At 40.0% G+C, this 22,550-nt stretch overlaps 1 protein-coding gene, 1 long non-coding RNA gene and 1 other non-coding gene across 21 annotated transcripts in view; 1 reads left to right on the forward strand and 2 right to left on the reverse strand.

The window, feature by feature from the left end:
- Positions 1–19,414, reverse strand: part of MAPK10 (mitogen-activated protein kinase 10) — a 374,268-nt gene extending 354,854 nt beyond the window's left edge. For 4 of the 19 annotated variants that reach the window (XM_055589023.1, XM_055589018.1, XM_055589022.1 and 1 more), the window contains exons 1-2: positions 18,344–18,877; positions 12,893–13,007 (exon numbers count right to left, since the gene is read on the reverse strand). Coding sequence is in view for 14 of the 19 variants with exons in the window: in XM_055589021.1 (XP_055444996.1) it covers positions 12,893–12,914 (22 nt within the window). In the remaining 5 variants the exon portion in view is untranslated. Of the gene's footprint in view, positions 1–12,892; positions 13,008–16,357; positions 16,552–16,804; positions 17,062–18,343; positions 18,880–18,904 lie in introns of those variants that run through there. The other 15 variants (XM_055589020.1, XM_055589019.1, XM_055589009.1 and 12 more) reach the window with 10 other exon arrangements.
- Positions 941–3,479, reverse strand: LOC129658074 (uncharacterized). Its single transcript, XR_008717256.1, has 3 exons — positions 2,764–3,479; positions 2,477–2,537; positions 941–1,368 (listed from the first exon to the last, which is right to left on the reverse strand). It is a non-coding gene; the product is annotated as an uncharacterized LOC129658074 (long non-coding RNA).
- TRNAF-GAA (transfer RNA phenylalanine (anticodon GAA)) lies at positions 1,291–1,362 on the forward strand. The gene has a single exon. It is a non-coding gene; the product is annotated as a tRNA-Phe (tRNA).
- Positions 19,415–22,550: the final 3,136 nt, after the last annotated feature.

Raw genomic sequence — 22,550 nt, forward strand, 5'->3', positions numbered from 1 at the left:
CCAGGCATTAGGTTACATGGCCAAGATCACACAACTGACAGATGGCTAAAGTAAGTGCACCTCCTACTGAAAGGTGGGGGAAGCTGAGGTGCTAAATTTAAATTTCAGTCCATGGGACCACAAAGATTCAGACACAATTTAGTGACTGAACAACAACAATATCAGATCGAGCATCACAATTTTCAAAAAGAAAACTCCTTCCTAGTATATCCATCTGAACAATTTCTGAGCCAGAACGATTAAGACAGATACTCAATGTTGGAATCATAAAAGAAGGAACTGATTAAATGCTAATTTATTCTGATTTGCCTTACTACTCAATCATCTTCCCACCTCTAATAGCAGCTATTTTCAGTAGTCATTTTCATTCTATCCTCTACAATTTGAATAGATTCACTATTGGCAAATAAGGATCAACTTTTCATAGGAAGCAAGACCATTACCTTCATGCATTTCCTGTCCCATAGAAGAGGCAATCTAGAGAGACAGAGTGGATGAATATTCAAGCTACACAATTGTGACTAGAGGAGAACTGATAAGCATCAGGTGTAATGGATAACAACTGACAGGGTGCTGAGCAAGACCACAGTCATCCTATAACTCTTGAACTATTTAAGCAAATTATAAAAATAAGCCCTGGTTTGGGGAGCAGAGCAAAGGTTTCATTGTAGCCCAAACAACTCACTAAGCCTCAACAGTATGAACAAAGAGTCTGGAGTATGTTTCAGATGGATCTCAATGGATGTGAGTTCATATGGGAAGGTGTCTTTTGATGTCCCGAGAGACACGATGCACAGCAAGGACAGAAACATACTGTTACAGGTCTTGGGAACAGACTGAATAAGACACAAAAGTTCAGAAGGAGGATGGTTAACAAATTTTTTTATAGAAATATTGTGTAGGAAGACAAGACTGTGCCATGAGAAATAATACCAGTCAGGTGATTAGAACAAGTCATCAGATCTCTTTATTCACTGCACAATTAAACACACCTGATTTGCTCAGCAAAAAGAAAGCCCAGTATGAAAAAAAAAAAAATATATATATATATAAAATAATGAAAAATGTTTAAGATTTGGGGCATTCTTCAGAATGTTTTCCATAAAGAAAAGGTTGATGATCAATTGTGTGGTCACAAATTAACTCAGTTAACAAATAATGAATTAACAAAACATACAACAAGAACCTGATTAAGAAAGAAGACATGTTGATGATAATAGTAATACATTTGACCAAAACCAAAACAAAACCCGGCAGTTACTGAGCACTTCATGTATTTCACATAGAGCTTCCCTGGTGGCTCAGATGGTAAAGCGTCTGCCTGAAATGCTGGAGACCCGGGTTCGATCCCTGGGTTGGGAAGATCTCCTGGAGAAAGAAATAGCAACCCACTTCAGTGTTCTTGCCTGGAGAATCCCACGGACAGAGGAGCCTGGTAGGCTACAGTCCACAGGGTCGCAAAAAGTCGGACACGACTGAGTGACTTCACTTCACTTCACTTCATCCTTATAATAAGCATATGAGATCAGTAGCATTATTATTAATAGTACCATTTTACAGATAAGAAAACTGAAGCTTAAGAGATTATGTGATTTAACCAGGATCATTCACATGAGGTAATAGAATTTGGGTTTAAAACCAGATGGTTTAACTTTGGAGTTTATATGCTTGAGCGCCATGCTATACAGCTAAGTGTTAAATTAATGGAGGTAGCCACAATTAACAAGACCACAGATGCAAGTACCAGACATATCAAATGCTGTACACCTCTATCTGCATAGAGAAAATTCAGGATAATGAGGCTCCTGATAGCGATAAGAAACCTGACCAGAATAGAGTGATGGAAATAATGAGATACAATGAGATTCAAATGCTCTTAAAAGGATGTCTTCCCTAACCAGGAAAATAGTTTACAATAAGCAAGATTCATAATCAACAAAATAGAATGGACTTCAATGCCTGGCTTTGTCATCTCACTTTGGAATTGACAGAGAATCAGTTTGCTGTGTAGGCATTTCGTGGTAATGACTTTACTATTATTAACAATGACAATAGTTCCAGGCAATATTTCATATTTGCATAGCAAGCCTTCAACAGAGGAGCAAAAGCACCTGGCAAACATTCTCATTTTTATTATTGATGGCTTAGATTAGTGGAGCACTTTTCTATGAAGGAATTCACTAATGCTTCCATGGACTTTTGTGACACAGATAGACAAGCAATCCATTTCTGCATTTTTACATATAGAAAAGCCAAAGCCCACGGACCTTTTTATAACTGCTTAGTAATACTGTGGCTGTGTCTACAATGACATCACAAGGAACCTGAAATTCCCCTTTCTTACTGATGGAAGCCCTTCTTACTCCAAATTATCTGAACGTGGGCACCTTCTCTATCTACTGGATCCTTCCCTGCCCATTTTTACCACCTCTTCTTCAATTCTCATTCCTTCCCTCCCTGTAGCAGCTCAGCTCACCTCCATCCTCTCTCCTCCTCACACCACTCTCAGTCTTGCTGCAAGATTCATTTTCTTCACTCTGCTCAGAAAATAGCGGTAGCTCTTCTTGGTCTATGGAAAACAGACCCCGACCTCCCTTAACCTGGCCCCAAGCTTTTTCCCAGCTGTGTCTGACTTCAATGTCCTCTGTGCCTATATCACATAAGCCTAAACTTGAGAACCCCAAGCCCACTCTTCTCTTTACTCATTCTATTGCCTCTTCTAGAAGTAACCTTTCTAACTCCAACGCTGACTGCTAAAATTACCTTCCCAGTTCCACTCTGATGCCATCTCCTCATGAATCCCTCTGACAACACCTTAGTTAAAAACAGCTGCTCCCTCCAACTCCACAATACCCATTTCCTTTATTTGTTGCTCTCGCTGAATTCTACCTGGGGCTACTGTGACTTATAAAGGTATATATCTATCTTAGAATGTTCTATCACTGAGATTCACAGAGTCAACAAGGTGTCGGGCCCTGTGACAGCTAATAGGTGAAACAAGAGACATAGATCTCTGCCTTCACAGAGGTTACAATCTTACAGGATTTCTCATCTCCAATTTCTCCTTTGAATGACCAAACACACTATAGTCTCTGTTTCTCCACAAATGATACCATTCGAGGTCATAAAAGAGATGTTAATTCATTGCATACAACAGATGCTTTTTAGAAGTGGTTCTCCAGACTTCCATGGTGGTTCAGTGCTTAAGAATCTGCCTGCCAATGCAAGGGACACGGGTTCAATCCCCAGTCTGGGAAGATTCCATATGCTGTGTGGACAACTGAGCCGGTGCATGGTAACTTCTGAGCCCACACTCTAGAGCCCTCGAGCCGCAACTATTGGGCCCACGTGCTACAACTACTGAAGCCCACACACCCTAGAGCTCGGGCTCTGCAACAAGGAAGCCACCGCAATAAGAAGCCCCCACTCACAGCAACTAGAGAAAGCCTGCATGCAGCAACGAAGACCCAGCACAGCCAAATATAAGTAAATAAATACTTTTTTTAAAAAGTAGCTCTCCAAGTATCATACATGTGCTCAGTCATGCCCAACTCTTTGCGGCCCCGTGGATGTAGCCCGCCAGGCTCCTCTGTACATGGGATTTTCCAGGCAAGAACACGGAAGTGGGTTCCCATTTCCTACTCCAGGAAAGTATCATATATAGATGTCCTGAAGGTCCTCAAGACTTTTTCAGAGGGGCCCCTGAGCTCAAAACTAACTCCAAATAATATTAAGACACAGTTTGCCATTTCACTCTCATTTTTCTCTCAGATTTGTAATACAATCCTCCAGAGACTGCATGGTGTGTGATATAACAGCAGATTGAAGCCATAGGTAGATAAGGGAATTCAGCTGTCATCCATTAAGCCAGTCATTAAACAGATATACAAAAATGCAATACCAAGCTTGTCGCTAACTTATTTTTAGTTTGTAAAAGGCAGTTTTCATTCAAAGATACATTACTTCTATTTAACATATCTAACAGTTTACTGTTACTTTTTAATTACCGAAGTATTTCAGACTGATATCTTAATTTCTGATACTGTAAATACCAATGGTGAGGGGAGGCTTCCCAGGTGGTGCAGCAGTAAAGAATCCACCTGCCAATTCAGGAGCCACAGGAGATGTGGGTTCAACCTCTGGGTCGGGAAGATCCCTTGGGGAAAGAAATGGCACCCCACTCCAGTGTTCTTGCCTGAGAAATCCCATGGACAGAGGAGCCTGGCTGGCTACAGTCCATGGGATCGCAAAGAGTCAGACACGACTGAGTGACTGGGCACGCAGGCAAATACCAATGGATATAACGCACATGAACAAAACTTCTTCAGGTTTTTCAACAACTATTGAGTGTGTAAAGGAATCCTGAGGCCACAAAGTTTGAGAATGGCTACCTTAGAGACCAGGGACTCGTGTGTTTCTGTGGAGCCCCAGTCAAGAAGGTCTGAGTGATTAGTTGAGTGATTTGTAATTGCACTGTTCCCCAAACTTGTCCTCTATTAAAACAACTATCCATCCTACGTGTGACATAAATTTATTATTGACGCTGCAGCACCTAGCACAGAGGCAGCCAACAAATACTTGAGAGAGAAAGGAAAGAAGGAAGGAAGGAGGGGAAGAGAGGATGGGATGGAGAGAGGAAGGGAAACAGGAAGGAAAAAAGGAAGGAGGGAGGGAAAATAAGGAGACGTGTCTTCTTCATTCTTCAAAAATTCTACCACAGTAATCTGTCCACTGAAATTATTAACCTTCAAGTAAATGTGTCACATTGATATGATTTCTAAGGTGATTAAGATGCCACTAGTCTTATCTGATGTGTTGGTACATCCCAAATACAGCTTAGAAACCATGATTTTAAAGACAAAGTTTTAAAGAATCTTCTCATAAATAAATGAACAAACATTTACACACACTAATCCTTCAATATCAGAGGATAATTTTAAGATAAAGAAAGATACAAATTAGGAAAACAGATGCAGTCAATTTGGTCGTATATGCAAAAGTTATCTTCCTTATGGATAATAAAATCTCAATAATTAGAGGTGACTTCCTATAGTTAAAATACTTTATCCCTAGATTTAGAGTGAGAAGGGGTAGAATTAAGCCAAAGATAATAAATGGGGGCGGGTCAAAGCAAAACTGGGCATAGGCGAGTCTATCTTCAAGATCCTCTAAATCTCTATCTGGCCTATTCTTCCCCTTCAGCTGCCCATGACGCTGCTTGTCATCCCTATGAAGTCCCTTCACCGACCAAGGCCACCCTCACCAAGGTACTCCACTTGGCCTGGCCTTCAGGGCATTAATCTATGCTTTAATTCAATCTGTACAATTTAATCCATATAATTTTTATAGTCAAAAAGAAGCATCTATCACAACTCCCTCATACACAATTGAAACTCAACTAGATTAAGACTTGACCCAACAGGTATTAATTCATGACAAAGCTGCAGTGAGACTCTAACATCAAGTTCTCTTCCTTTTCCAGAAATAATATAATGAAAAATTTTAAATAATCTGCTAAACCCCTTAAAAGCACTCTCTTTCAGACCACTCTTAATTCCCTCTCCATGTAACAACTTTTCCTACATATTCCATTTCCTTAGTCTCCTATGTTAATGCAGTAAGACATTTAACCAACCATGGATGTTATCTATATTCAAAATCCATTAAAGTCAATCATACTTTAACTGAAGTTAGTTTATCAGGTTAGTTCTCCAATCACTTTACCTCATAATATCGGGGGGCCTCACAGCATAGCTTGTGGGATCTTAGTTCTCCAACCAGTTCTCCAGACCCCAGCAGTGAAAACACCAAGTCCTAACTGCTGGACCACCAGGGAATTCTCATAAGATTTCTATTGTAATAGGAACAGTCTTCAACCAAAGGAGTAAGTGGGAATCTCACACATTATATCAGGGTCAGAAACATGAGAACTGAGAGCCAGAGGACATTCTGGCTCCTTAAATCATGACACAAAGTCAGAGAGAAATATACATACATGGTGCATGCATGCTCAGTAGCTTCGGTCGTGTATGACTCCTTGCAACCGTGTAGATTACAGCCTGCCAGGCTCCTCTGTCCATGGGGTTCACCAGGCAAAAACACTGGAGTGGGTTGCCATGCCCTCCTCGAGGGGACCTTCCCAATCCAGGGATCAACACAGCGTCTCCTGCATCTCCTGCATTGCAGGCAGATTCTTTATCACTGAGCCACCTGGGAAGAGAAGCTCTCTCTCTATATATATATACATATATATATGGATATGGAAAGATATATAAATAGAAAAAAGAAAGAAAAAGAAACAGAAGAAGGAGAAAGAAAATAACAAGGAGAAAAAACATAGCCCAAGGGACTTTGTAGAAAAATAACTAGACTACCAAAAAAGGCATCAAAAATTGTACCTCTGGATACAATTTGGAAATTGTAAAATCTGGAAAGCAGCCTAACAGCCTTCTTTGTTTTATCAGCCAGCCAACATATATTCATGCAGTACTAACAAGTATCAGGCACTGTGCTAGGCATAGACAAGTCAAAGATAATTAGATCTGGCTCAAATTACTCACTGGCTAAGGTGGAGAGAGAGACATTAAACAGTTAATAAAACACTATAGTAATGCAGTGAGAAGCTCCAATACTTTGGCCACCTGATGGGAAGAGCCAACCATTGGAAAAGACCCTGATGCTGGGGAAGACTGAAGGCAGGAGAAGGGAGACAGAGGATGAGATGGTTGGATGGCATCACCAACTCAATGGACATGAGTTTGAGCAAACTCTGGGAGACAGTGAAGGACAGGGAAGCCTGGCATGATGCTGTTCATGGGGTCACAAACAGGTGGATGTGACTGAGCAACTGAACAATAAAATGCCGTGAGATAGACATGCATAGGCTGAGGTGAGAACACCTCAGCCTTATGGAAGGATTTAGGAAGGGTTTCTGGAAGGAGATAACATCTGATGAAGTCTAATGTAAGTCTAAGCAGCGCCTCTTGAACACAAAATCACCTGAGAATCTTGTGAGAAAAATTCTGAATCAGTAGATGTAGGAGAGACTTGAGATGCTGCGATTCTAATCAAGCTCCAGACAGCATTTGAGCTGTTGGTCCCCGGATCATTCTTTGAATTGCCAAGGTCTTAAAAAATGGCCAGTGACTAAGTAAAGGACGGAGAGGGTGAATACAGGCGGAAGAGACAATATGAAGTAAATTACAGAAGAAACACTTGAGTGTGTGATGAAACTGAAGCACATTGGGGTCCCCAGGTAATTGGAGAGATATTCATTGCTAAATTGGAGGTAAATGGGAGTATGGTATATTTTAAGTAGAGGGGAATTTATTACATAGGCAATGGAGCATATCTAAGTAAGCTGGGCGGTTACACAGTAAAAACTGCACATCAAATCTGGAGGTTTCATTGGTAGAATCATGAGCAAGAAGATAATATGCTAGCCTACTTTAAATAAAACTGCTCACAGTGATGACGAGGGCCTAATTTGTGCTGTTAGCAATAGATTTATTTCAAAGGGAACTGATGTGAGATATGTTTAGGAGATAAAGTAGGTCAATTTATTTTAACTTATTAATTTTTAAAAAATTTAAAAAGTTGCTATTTCTTTGCATTCTCTATCATCCAAGTGTCTCTTCTTAATCTGACAGTAACATGTGATCTCGACCAAGACACTTCTTTTCACACTAGGTTTCACATTTTAAAACACTAAAGAGTTGACCCAAGTAAACACTGTGGTTTCTTTAAACCCTAAACTTTATAATCCTATGAATTACATTCATCTCTCATTGAATAGTGCAACCATAAAATATATTCTTAAAGCCTACCACAAGACCTAGAATATATTTAAATATACATTGTATTACTAACTTTGAAGCTACCTAGCCACCAGGTCTGAAAATTTGAGACTTTAAAATCCTCCCTCTTCTTCACCCATGACATTCATTACTGGGTCCATTTAATTTGCACTTGTGTCCTACTGATGATTCTTTTGTTTATGCCCTTATTATTTTTTAGCTGAGCTCCTGCAATAGTAGCTGATAAGTCCCCTGGCTCTAATCTAAACCCCTTTCAAACATGATTCAAGAAACTGCTTGGTAGTACAGTGGTAAAGAATCCGCCTGCCATGCAGAAGACATGGGTTCAATCCCTGATCCAGGAAAACCCCACATGCATGGAGGAGCTAAGCCCATGTACCACAACTGCTGAGCCCTCACCCTCGAGCCCACAAACCTTAACTACTGAGCCCACTACTGAAGCCCAAGCACTTAGAGCCTGTTCTGCACAAGAGAAGATAACTCCAATGAGAAACCCACGTAAGAGTAGCCCCCACTCACCACAACTGGAGAAAATGAAGCAACTTGCAGCAATGAAGATCCAGAACAACCAAAAATAAATAAATTAAAAAAAAAAGAAACTGAAGAACTCTGGAGTCAGAAAGACCTGGGCTTAAATGCTAAATCCTCTGCTTCTTAGTTATGTGATTGCTAGCAAGTTATTTAACCTCTCTGAACCTGAGTTTCCTTATCTATAAATCATAGGGATGATATGAGGATTAAATGTTTGTAAAGTGCTTAGCACAGTGCTTATTACACAGCAAGAACTCCATAAGTGCTAGTTGTCATTCTGAAAGACTAGTCTCATAAAGACTTTAGCAGGCACTTCACAATAGAAGATCAAATGGCCAATAAAAATTAAAAAAATTCTTCTTCCTTAGTAGTCAGCAAATGCAAACTACTACTTCCATGAGTACAATTATGCATCCACCTGATCAGCAAATTTTGAGAACTTAAAAATAAAGAGTTGGTGAGGATATAGGGCTTCTTATATACTGCTGATGGGAATGTAAATTCATGCAATTGATTGAGGAAAATATTTGGCATTATTTAGAAAAAGTTGGAAAAGGCAATGGCAACCCACTCCAATACTCTTGCCTGGAAAATCCCATGGACAGAGGAGCCTGGTAGGCTGCAGTCCATGGGGTCGCTAAGAGTCAGACACGACTGAGCGACTTCACTTTCACTTTTCACTTTCATGCATTGGAGAAGGAAATGGCAACCCACTCCAGTGTTCTTGCCTGGAGAATCCCAGGGATGGCAGAGCCTGGTGGGCTGCCGTCTATGGGGTCGCACAGAGTTGGACACGACTGAAGCTACTTAGCAGCAGCAGCGGCAGCAGAAAAACTTAATGTGCACATACCCCAAAACTCAAGAGTTCCTTTCCTTGATATGTATCCTACAGAAGTTCTTATGCATGTACTCTAGAATCTATGAGCAACAACATGTGCATAAAAAGTAGCATATGTATACTTAATGTTATCATATATAAATATATGTATTTATTAAAATTTACTTAGTACATTTATATATAAATAACTCAGGTTAATAATTAGGGTTGATTTCCTTTTGGATTGACAGAAGGAAATCAACCCTGAACGTTCATTGGAAGGACTGATACTGAAGCTGAATCTCCAATATTTTGGCCACCTGATGCAAAGAGCTGACTCATTGGGAAAGACCCTGTTGTTGGGAAAGTTTGAAGGCAAAAGGAGAAGAAAATGACAGAGGATGAGATGGTTAGATAGCATCACGGACACAATGGACATGAATCTGAGCAAACTCCAGGAGATAGAGAAGGACAGGGAAGCCTGGCGTGCTGCAGTTCATAGGGTCGCAAATAGTTGGACATGACTTAATGACTGAACAACAACAACATACACACACAGACACACATAAGTAATGTAGAAACAATCCAAATGTCTATCAGTGATGAAATGGATAAGTAAATTTTGATGTATTCATAGAGTAAAATACCACATAAGTTACTTGAATAAACTACATACATTAACATGAGCCTTACAGTGTTTCACAGGCTTCCCTGATAGCTCAGTTGGTAAAGAATCCACCTGTAATGCAGGAGACCACAGTTCAATTCCTGGGTTGGGAAGATCCGCTGGAGAAGGGATAGGCTACCCACTCCAGTATTCTTGGGCTTCCCTGGTGGCTCAGCTAGTAAAGAATCCACCTGCAATGTGGGAGATCTAGGTTTGATCCCTGGGTTGGGGAGATCCCCTGGAGAAGTGAAAGGCTACCCACTCCAGTATTCTGGCCTGGAGAATTCCATGGTCCATTGGGTCACAAGAGTAGGACACGACTGAGCAACTTTCACTTTCACTAGAGGGTTTCACAATATCAAGTGGTTAAGAATATATATATACTACCATGGCTTCCCTGGTGGCTCAGACAGTAAAGAATCTGCCTGCAATGCAGGAGACCCAGGTTCAATCCCTGGGTCAGGAAGATACCCTTGAGAAAGGAATGGCAACCCATTCCAGCATCCTTGCCCAAAGAATTCCATGGAAAGAGGAACCTGATGGGCTATAGTCCATGGGGTCGCAAAGGGTCAGACATGACTGAGCAACTGTCACTTTCTTTCACCACGATTACAAGATTGAAAACCTACAAAGAAAGGCAAGGGAATAAGTGACAAGAGGCAGAGTAGTGGTTACCTCTAGCGGGGAAGGGAAAGCATGTGGTCTTAGAGCAGCACAGAGGGCTTACTGGGAGTCTATTTGGTGGTTATACAAGGTTTGCTCTGTAATTATTCTTTAACTGAATTTGTTTTATGTACTCTTCTGCTGCTGCTAAGTCACTTCAGTCATGTCCGACTCTGTGCGACCCCATAGACAGCAGCCCACCAGGCTCCCCTGTCCCTGGGATTCTCCAGGCAAGAACACTGGAGTGGCTTGCCATTTCCTTCTCCAATGCATGAAAGTGAAAAGTGAAAGTGAAGTCGCTCAGTCGTGTCCAACCCTCAGCAACCCCATGAACTGCAGCCTTCCAGGCTCCTCCATCCATGGGATCTAGAGTACACGGTATTTTCTAAAAAATAAGTTTCATAGCATCATTCTACTTAAAATCTTTCAGAGGTTCTTTATTGTGGAATAAAATACAAACTCCTTAGCTTTGTCTTAAAAACTCTTTCATGTTATATCCCCTGTACCTTTCTTCAGCTTTATCTTTCCCACCCCCATTTATGCCCCAGCGCAGTAAATGACATCTAGCTCCCCATCAATCATGCTCCCTCAAGTCTCTAGGCCCTTGAAAAACGTTCTCACTGTTCCCCTTCTTCTAGCTAACCTCTTACTGTCCTTAACATTCAGCTAAAATCTCGCTCCCTCTGGGAAGCCTTCCCTTCCAAACCCCCATCCCATCTGTCTTAGACTCTCCCCTGCGGCACCTCCTTCAGCACTAGATGGCTACCCATTTAATAGCAGTGGATAAGTACCCCACTCTTTAGAAATCACTCCCTTTTTTAATGACATACTTTATCATAAGTGTCACATACGTTAAACACAGCTCCTTTAAAGCAGGTGCTGTCTTTTTCATCTATCCCAAGTGCAAAGGATGATATCCATACCACAGATTCTCAGTAAATGTTTGCTTAATGAATACATGTTTAAGAGGGGGCAATATATATTTTTGACATCACTGGGAGTGACCCATAACTCAAAAGATTAAGTTCAGCCAATCAAAATGGTTGATTACTGGCAATTGCATATGTTCCTCAGTCATAACAATCATTTAACACATATTGACTAAGTACAGCATAGTGATGACTATTATATCTGCTTCCTCAATGTAATCATAATCAGACTGTAATGAGAATCATGATGTGAAATAAGTACAAGGTTAATTTCATCAATCCTCCACAGTTATGGGTTATGCATTGATTCATAGCGCAGCCCATATACCCAGAGTTATATAAGCCAATAAACAAATGAAAGAGAGATATCGATCACTCGTTCAAAACAGCTTCTTTTGGAGTCTTACAAGCATCACTGTCATAATCTATTTCTCAGAGATGTGGTTTGACAGATTATACCTGGTTCATCTCTGCTGGAGTCTATTGATTATTGACATTGGCAACTATGAAGCATCAAGTATTAAAAAATATATTTTGCCTATGTGAGCTGATATTTTTATAAAATAATAAGATTTTAAAATGATTCCAAATAACAAAGCAGCTGGATCTATTTTTAATACTGTCTTTATTAAGCAAAGAATTTGTAGGCTAAAATGTCCACAAATTGAGTTTTATAAAACTATGATGTGGTTTCTCTTCCCTTATGTCTAAAGATCTAAATGTTATGTTAATATATATCACATATATCTTATATACACATATATATGTACACGCATGCTGTGTGTATGCTAAGTCACTTCAGTCGTGTCTGACTCTTTGCAACCCTATCTGGACTGTAGCCCACCAGGCTCCTCTGTCCATGGGATTCTCCAGGCAAGAATAATGGAGTGGGTTGCTATGGCCTCCTCCAGGGGATCTTCCCGACCCAGAGATCAAACCAACGTCTCCTGTGTCTTCAGCATCTCTTGTGTCTCCTGCATTAGCAGGTGGGTTCTTAACCACTAGCACCACCTGGGAAGCCCCATATACGAGCATATATGTTCCTGAAAGGAATTAAGTGTTAGAATTTAGATCAGAACCAGTATTCTACTAGAGAAGATGAAGCAGTAAAATGTAGAATTATGTTGCAGATAATAAATGCCACCGAAAAATACTGTTATGTTAATACCCAACTGTTACGCAGCCACAGGAAATTGCTCACTGCAATCATCTCACTTAGACTATACCATCCAGGGTGGTAGCATTATGGTGCTGTATGACGCACTTATGCCCCTAAAGACCTCAAGCTCCTTCACGTGGTATTAATAGCACCACACCATTAGTTAAACACTGATTTTCACCTCTTTAGTTGACATGATTTGGGAGCAGTATTTCTTCAGATCCACACACTAAATCATATGCAATATTTAAATTGGTTATGTAGATCACATGTTTCCTGCTAAGGAATGTGTTTAAGTTTGCAACTCACCACTGCTTGTATGGTTTCTCATCTACAGGAAATGGGTCTAATTCAACAGCTTCTTGCCTGAGTCGCCATAACAGAGATCTGAGATGGTGTTGCCGTTGGTGTTTCTCACGCTAGCCTAAAATCAAAGCAAAAACATAATCAAGTTTGATTTTACCATTTCAGTGGGGATTTCACCTGCATTTAGAAAAGTCAACAGACTAACAAAGATGTTTGGGGGATGGGTAGTGAGCACACAAGGGGAAGGAGTAAAATCTCAAGGTAGTTCGCTCTGTTCAAATTTATCAAACACTAGAACTTTGGTGTGGCCATCACCAGAGTAGCTGGATATTTTAACATCTGAACATAAGCCCAATTAGTAATTTACCTTGGTTGACATGGATTTGAGTTTGTGATAGGAGGCACCCTATTCAGCTTCGACTATGAGCTCCCTGTTACATGTTTGCACAGTCTGCTCCTCATACAAGAACAATGGGTTCACATGGAAAAATGAATTAGAGTCATCGATAAAGGAGAAGTTGAAAAATTTTTGAACTATGTGAAATAAAATGAAACTAAACTGAATTTGAGCAACCATACTCCAACAAAAATTATTTAATAAAGAAGGCAAAAAATAAATTAAAGTGTTAAAAACTGAAGTTGGTGTAAAGCTAGAAAGAGACCTGTATGTATATTTTTCCATTATCTGATCCAGTTACAAAAGTAGGTTTGTAACTTCAGTCTGTTACTGTTACTTTTTGACATTATATTGGAAAAAAATCTCCAGGACTGTGCCAGTTTTCTATGTTCTAGGGCTTCCCTGGTGGCTCAGTGGTAAGGAACCCACCTGCCAATGTAGGAGATGCAGGTTAAGTCCCTGGATCGGGAAGAACCCCTGGAGGAGGAAATGGCAATGCATTCCAGCATTCCAGTATTCTTGCCTGGAAAATCCCATGGACTGGAGCCTGGCGGACTCCAGTCCATGGGGTTGCAAAAAGTCAGACATGACTGAGCACACACACAGCTGTTCCAAGCAAGAGTTCCCTTCCAGGCCATGTACTTACAACTGTTGTTGGACTTCTCCCCCACCACATCTTCCTGCCCTCCCCATCCCAACGTGGCCTACCACCATTTCAGAAGGGGTGAATTTCTTTCTACTGTAAATCCCTATTGCATTTGTTGAATAGGGACACTTGATCATATACCACGTTTGTTATTTAACCTCATCTCCCTAAATGACTATAAGCTCCCTAATGGCAGAAGCTGTCTTGTATGTGTGTGTGTTAGTTGCTCAGTCATGTCTGACTCTGTAAGAGTCCATGAACTCCTCTGTCCATGGGATCTCCCAAGGGAAAATACTGGAGTGGGTAACCATTCCCTTCTCCAAGGGATCTTCCTGACCCAGGGATCAACCCCAGGTCTCCTGCATGGCAGGCAGATGCTTTACCATCTGAGCCACCAGGGAAGCCCAGAAGCTGTGTTACAGTTTCCCAAACTCTATCACCCACAGTACTTAGATAACTCTGTGCATGGGATACCTTCATTCATGGAATATTGATTGTGCCCCTACTATGCACCAGGCAGACACAGTCAGTGCCTGACAGAGATTATAATTGAGTAGTGAATACATGAAGCCCAAGAAGAGGCAATTACTGTGCTGCAGGATAAGTGCTATGACAGAGGAAGCACAGACGCTGAATGAACATTGCCCAATAACAGACACACCAGCCTGACTTCTCTATCCGGGCTTTCAGATCCTATTTCCAATGTATGAGAAGAGGATGATTACTTTAAGAAATTCATTTTCATGAAGTACATGGAGCACCCAGGCAGGTTAACATCCAAAACCCAGGAGGCGGTTTTACATCCATGAAGACAAGTCAGTACTGGGTTATGTGTGTGTTTTCCTGCTTACACATACACACACACACACACACACACACACACACACACGTAGCAGAAGTCTTGTTTATTATTATGCAGGCCACTCTGCAAATGCCTAATTGCCCTGGAGGAGAATTTCATTTTATACCTGTGTGCCATGCGAGGTTTTAGAGCAGCTATGGGTTAGGAATGCTTCTAAGGAAACTTCAGTTCTTTCTTTCTCCACTGAAAATTTAATTTCCATTCCAGGAGCATTAGTTCTACAAGCCTATGAGTTTCACATCTCACAGTCACCAGGGACAAGACCAGTGAGAAAGGCTTGTTATAAATCTAAAACGTCAATTCAACTAGAAAATCCTTTATCAAAAATAATTAGAAACTTGCAGTCCACTTTTTAAACTAAAAAAATGTTTCTCTCAATTTAAGAATTTTCAAAGATCACCTGAAGTCTCCATTTAGAGTTTCTACCAAGATTCACAATTAAGAAATGGAGTTCTTTTTCATTAAATAGTGGGGGGAAACAGAACCTGAAACATACAGGCTTTCCACTTTTCCCTCTTTGCCTTGATTCTCTTATAAGGATAAAATGTACTCAAACTAAAATATCTTTAGTCAAAACCCTTACAAGTCTGCTATGAAAATATGTACAGATAGGTACATTTCTGAAAACCCAGGCTCCAGATCCAAATTAAATTTTCAATCAATTTGCAGCATGATCTTGTATCTGAATCAGCAGCAGTGTCTCATTTCAGACTTATGCAATGCAATAAATATCTCTCATATGCTAAAGAAGCAAATGGATTCTGTTCTTTATCAATAAGCATCTCCCCGTTTAGTCTATGTGCCCAACTTTTCCCACAAGTCTTTAGTCCTCAGAAGAAGCTGTAAGAGACGCAAGTATGGTAGGAAGGAAGCCCTCAGCCTATAGCAAATAAGGCACGATACCCCTTTTGTGTCATCCTTGGACACTTTGTGCCTCTTTTTTGCATAAGTGTTGCAATGTCCAACCAAAAGCATAAAAGAGACTACAAGACAAAACAGGGGCAATGGAGAAAGAATTTAAAATGTCAATTTATCACTTCTTATTCTAAGTGAAGCAAGTCTCTCTTGCTTTGAGTTCATTATTCTCACTAGCAACTAAACAATCATTTTATTTGAGCACACCAATCCCATGTAAAGTCTTATAGCTACAAATAGGACCTGCAGCCAGAACTAGATCAGGGAGGGAGAGCATCTGCCCTCGTGCTTAACAGGAGAAACCCAATTTGCCTTCTTTCCATTATCATCTGTATTCAAAGACTGTTACACTAAGATTCACTTACATAAAGTCACACACACACACACACACACAAACAAACAAACAAACAAAAAGCCCTCCCTTTAAATATGGGAGGCTTTATCACATTACTTAAAAATTAGGCAGATTCCTTTTGCTTATGATATTCCTATAGGATATACTAACAAGGGAAATCCTATGAATTTTCCTGTAATTTTAAAATATACACATATTTTAGGGCATCCACATCCATTGTCAGTTCATTTCAGCCATGAAAAATATTGACCACACACTATGATACCATTAAACACTAATAGCTGCAGACATACCAGACAATGACAGCAAAAACACACTTGGTCCCTCTGGGATCTGTTCGTGAACATCGCCTTCCAGCCTGGCAAACACGCTCCTCCCCACAGCAGATGCTGCTCTGGAGCAGACAAGCAGGAAGCTGGAGGCAGCACCTGGTCTTTCCCACTGGTCGTATCATTTCTTACTGTCTCATCATCAAGAGTCTTTTCACCCACACTGTGAAGATTTTATAACACCAGGAGACTGTTGGATTAAAGACACCTTGCAACGAGAGGGAGTGACGCGCAAATGAGGAAGCAAGAAGACTCTTTTAATATCTAAGGTCATACCACCTTTGTCATTGGATTTTCCAGTTCCGTTGTCAGGGCGAGAAAACCCAGTGTGCTTTGTGTGATCAAATAAGCGAACTTAGTACTTTGTGTCAATTCTAAGAGTGAGATCAAGGTAGTGGAAGGAATACATACCCAGAGATGGCAAAACTGCTACATCCAAACTGTCTGACCCTATAATCCGATGGCTCCAAAGTGGAGTCGGAAGCTGGTGAGCTCATCCATGAGCGTGAGCATCACTGTCTAGATGTACAACAGAAACACTCACCTAAGGCAGAAAATTTACAGAAGCCTCTCTCAGAGTCATGGGCCTTCCTGCAACCATTTTAACACATGCATCAGCATTCTGAGACCTTCCGGGGTCTGACAACTGGCAGATGAGGGGCAGAGGGAGAAATTAGACCTCGGACTGCCAATGCCTGGTGCACTTAGACCCAATTTCCTTCCATCTAAACTGTGGCCTGTCCCATAGGACTTAGCCTGCCTCTGTCGGCTCTGTTCATAAAAGTTACTGTCAACACACCAAGGCAGGGAGGGCGGCTGTGCAGACGCTGTGGAGCTCTGCAGCAAAGACAGCCCATGTAAACAACCTTGTGACTGCCTCAGCGCCAGCTGCCACGGGATAAGCTGTTCTTCTGCTGTGGTTAAATTGCAGTACCCTAGGAATGTATGCATTTAAGGGGGTAAAAGCAGAGACTTGGTCTCTAGATTTAAATGGAGAGGAGGAGGGGGGGAGAAATATGCCCATAATTTTCTTGAAATGGCTCTAGTCTTGATTTACTTGAAGATCTTCCAATAAATCACATTTATTTTGCTGCAGGCACAAAGACATCAATTCCGCTAAATATATTGCCCTGGTCCTCTCTGATGATAGATCTTTTTCTCCCAAATGGGCTCTGACATTTCTAGGGGACACAGTATCCCAGTACAGAGCGCCTGGGAACCACGCCACAAAGAAAAAATGCTGCCTGCTGTGGACTAGCTCACTTTCTTAAAGGGACCCTTTACCTGTACGACTGCAGCGCCAATGTTTCCTCTTACCTTTAACCTGACCACCCCCCACCCCTACTTCCCATTCTATGTTCCTCTCCCCAGCTCAGATTCAGCCTTGGGTCTCTCTGCAAGAGTAATGCTGTTAGTTTTGCAACTACAAAATTTAAAAAAATACCGTTCCCTAACTAAAATATGTAAATATGCCCCCAAATATCTCTCTAAGCACAACATCTCATGAAGTAAATATAAATGCATAACTTAAAGATGTGATTTTAATGTTTTATGGAGCCCACAGCATTTCTTAAATATGGGACTAAGGCAAGCACTTCTAACAAGCACAGCTGTTTCGCTCTCTCTCTAATTTTCTCTTCCTTTTTGCAGATCTGCAATGTCTAAAAAACCCCTGGTCACAATAAAAATGCTCCCTTCCACCCTCTGCCAACCCTCACTCCAAACAGAAAGGTTTCAACACGCCCAAGTCCTGGGAGAGATGCTCGACACAGAAGGAAAAGCTGGTGGCTTCTTGCCTCAGAGGTAGTTCACTTCATTAATCTCCTATCCACCCCATCTCTGCCCCCCTCTCCCATGCTCACTCTCCCGCCCCACCAGGAGCAATCAATAGACATCACACCACCCTCCAAAAAACCGGTTAGAACCCAGAATGAGCAAAGAGCCACCTACCATTCCGTGCTTGAAAACTACGATCCTGATCCAGCAGTGTTTGCCCCAGAAATCCTCCCTACTTGTCTCTCATTAACCACATTCCGAACTGTAATAAGGAATAGATTGTTTGGAGGTGGGGAAATTGTTTAAAATTAATGATGGACAGGTGATTGCCAAGAAAACCCAAGCGTAAAGTCATTCAAGCCCCTAGGAATTGAGGGGTGAGGAGAAAAATGGAATACTGTAAAAACGAAAAAGGAAAGAAAAAAGGTAAGTACAGAACAAGCACCAACCACCCCCATAAAAATAAAAAGAGAAGGGGAGGTTTAAAAAAAAGAAGAAGAAGACGAAGAGTGGCTTGCTGAATCACCCTCTTTCACTGCCTGGAAACCATTGTGCAGCGCGATGCTGCCTGTACCATTGTGGAACCGACCAGAGGAGACGGACAGAGGGCTTGGGGAATGGGGTTGCTATGGCAACCAAAAGGAGCACACGTGACGTCAAAGCCCAGAGAGGTCTAGGGAGGGGGGAGAGGGGGTAAAGGAGAAGAGGAAAAAGTCTCTGTGCGTCTGCAGCTACCGTGTTTTCCGATGAAATGAGGACCTGGCGAAATGGAAAGGAGCAGGGTTCGTCGGCGGCCGCTATCAGCACCTAGGACATCAGGCAGCCAGTCTGCGCAACGGAAACAGCTCTCTCCACGCAGCCCTGGCCCAGCACTCGGCAGCGCTCAGAAAACAAATGCTTGCAGACCCAAACACCATTGGAAATGTACTCAATCTATGCTTTTCAATTCGCCCAGCTTTTTGCAAACAGCACAAAGGCATGTCGTGCCTCTAAGTGTCAAAGCAAACAAGGATGGTAATAACCTCGGAGGCCAAGTGAGCGCTTGGGTCCCCCCTGGACCCCAGAGGTCATTTGAAATGTCACAATCCCTCTTGTCTGTTTCCTTATCTTTCAGAGAAATCCTACATAAATACCAACTAAACCAAAGTCAGCAAACTAATTCTGAGATTGCAGCTTGAATTTAGAAAGAAAATACTAATAATTTGAGTTACCAAATCTAGATTCTTTTTTTTTTAATTGGGTAATTCTTTAGAAAATGGATACAAATTGCATTATTACTATTTGGGGCAGATATCTCAATTTTATTTAAGTAGTTTGCCCTATATGCGACTGTCAGAGTATATTTTTGTCTCCATATATTAATAGTTAGTTAAATGTTAAATATAGGTGCTTAAATACAGATGTCATAGATTATTAAATCTAAAGTATTAATCTATAAATATTAGGTTTCTAGAGTGAGAGTTCAGAATAATGGAATACTCCCACTATTTTTTTTAATTATCTTTTTTTTACCTGTTTAAAAATATTTTTTACTTGAGTAAATTTTTCAATACATATTTGGCCTAACCAGGCTCAAGCCTTGGGCATCTCAGGTTACATAATTGAATCATATTCCTTTTTTGCTTAAGTAACTTTGAGGTGAGTTTCTGTGTATTGCAACGAAGTAAGACTGAGTTTTATACCACTTGACACTGTTTTAGAACTAGCATACATACATGAATAAGGAGCTTCTGCCATATGTTAACAGAAAAGATACAACTTGCAACAGATACAAACCAAGCAATGATTGATCCACTGAAACACATCATAAAACCATATGGGACCATATCAGATTCCCTCATTTTAGGAGGGAATCAAGGGGGAAAAAAGTCTTGTGTTTTCTTTTTCATCCATTGGACAAGTTTTTGGATATTGCTTTTTTCTAATTTCAAGTTCAACAAGAAGCAGTTGATTATTAATTTTTAGTCTTGGCAATGAACCTACCTTACAAGACAACTTTGTCTCAAGAAAAATATGTATTAACTAGCCAAACGACTTTATAGCAAAATATAATTGGCATTCAAGCTTTTAATTTACTTTATTCTGTTTTGATATCAAAAATTAACTCTTAATAACTGGATATCAATGAGGAAAAAATGAACTTCAACTCCTACCACACACTGCAAACACAAAACTTAATTCAAGGTAAATTTACACTGAAACATGAAAGCCAAACTATATAAAGCTATTAGAATAAAATGTATCTTTCAGAAGGAAAAATAGCTTTCTGTTCTCAGAGCAGGCAAAGATTTCTTAGGACACAGAAAGTACTCACCATAATAGGAGAAAAAAAAATAGACTTGATCAAAATCAAAAGCTTCCAAAATAACCATTAAGAAAATGAATAGACAGCCTCAGGCTAGAAGAAAATATTCTTGATAAACATGTCTGAAAATACTCTTGATATTCACAATTTCTAGATTTTTTAAAAAATATCCCACAACTCAATGATAAAAACAATTTTGTTTAATGGGCAAAAGTCTTAAGCAAGCATTTGACAAGGAAAGATATATATATGGTCAATAAGTACACTAAAAAGTATTCAACAGAATTGGTCATCAGAGAAATGCAAATTAAAATTGCATAAATGCCATTTCACACTCACAAAAAAAAAAAAAATTGGCTAAAATTGGAAAGACTAACAACACTAAGTCCTGAGTAGGGTATGGAGAAATCAGAACTCTCCTACATTACTTGTGGGAATAGTAAACGGTAAAACTACTTTGGGAAATGGTTTGGTGGTTTTTAAAGATAAGCATATACCTACAGTATGACTCAACAATTCTATTCATAGTCACCTAAGAGAATAGAAATATTTGTCTATCAAAAAAAGTTATACATAAATGTTTATGCCAGCTTTATTTATAATTGGTAAAAACTGGAAACAACTCAAAGTATATCAATGGAAGAATGGGTAAGCAAACTATGGTATATTCATATAATAACATACTGTTTCAGCAATGAAAAAAGAATGATAATTATAAACAGGTTAAAACCAATATTTCTTCTATTAGGTGTTAATTCTTGATTTCACAAATGACAGTGGTAGATTGCACTGGGGTATATTTTACTAGGGCTTTAATATTCAACCTATTCATTTCAGTAATATTTAGATGATTAAAATGTTCTTTTAAGTCTATTCTATACAGCATAGAAAAAATAATTTCCTAAAATCAGATCATCTGATACAAGCTAATTTTTAACACTTAAATATATTTCATTCCTTATTGGATAAAGCCAAAACTCTTCATTTAAAGTCCTCAGTAAGAGAATATCACATTTTGAGAAAGAACTATGGAAATATGCAACAATATAAATGAATCTCAAAAACACGCTATGTTAAAAAAAAATGAGACAAAAGAGTGTTTAGTATATAAATCCATTTACATAAAGCTCTAGGACAGACAGAAATATTCTATGGTATTAGAAATCAGAAGTATGATTGAGGGAGCCACACAGCTGAGGGAAATTTATGTAGTGATGAAAATATTCGACATCTCGATAGAGGTGTGAGTTATTATGTAGATGTAAGCATTTGTCAAAATTCTTCAAATTCTAACTCTTAAGATCAGTGCATTCACTCAGTGTAAATTAAGTTGCTGTTTTCAAAAAATTAAAGTCAATTCCCAAGAAGAAAACTGCTAAATGAACAATAAGTTAGAGCTCCTAAACCTACAAATCTGGTCCTATACCTGAGTCCTGACTATACAAACCCAAGCAGACCAATAGAGGAAAATAACAGAATGGAAAATACAAGAGATCCTTCAAGAAAATTAGAGATACCAAGGGAACATTTCATGCAAAGATGGGCTCGATAAAGGACAAAAATAGTATAGACCTAACAGTAGCAGAAGATATTAAGAAGAGGTGGCAAGAATACACCCATCTATACAAAAATGATCTTAATGACCCAGATAACCACGATGGTGTGATCACTCACCTAGAGCCAGACATCTTGGAGTGCAAAGTCAGGTGGGCCTTAGGAAGCATCACTACGAACAAAGCTAGTGGAGGTGATGGAATTCCAGTTAGCTATTTTAAATCCTAAAAGATGATGCTGTGAAAGTACTGCCCTCAATGTGCCAGCAAATTCGGGAAACTCGGCAGTGGCTGCAGGACTGGAAAAGGTCAGTTTTTGTTCCAATCCCAAAGAAAGGCAGTGCCAAAGAATATTCAAACTACCAAACAATTGTGCTCATTTCACATGGTAGCAAAGTAATGCTCAAGATTCTCAGTAATCTTGAGATTACATCTGAGCATTCAAAGTAATGCTCAGGATGTAAACCAGGAACTTCCAGATGTTCAAGCTGGATTTAGAAAAGGCAGAGGAACCAGAGATCAA

The sequence above is a fragment of the Bubalus kerabau genome, chromosome 7, assembly GCF_029407905.1.
Source record: "Bubalus kerabau isolate K-KA32 ecotype Philippines breed swamp buffalo chromosome 7, PCC_UOA_SB_1v2, whole genome shotgun sequence".
Classification (NCBI taxonomy): domain Eukaryota; kingdom Metazoa; phylum Chordata; class Mammalia; order Artiodactyla; family Bovidae; genus Bubalus; species Bubalus kerabau.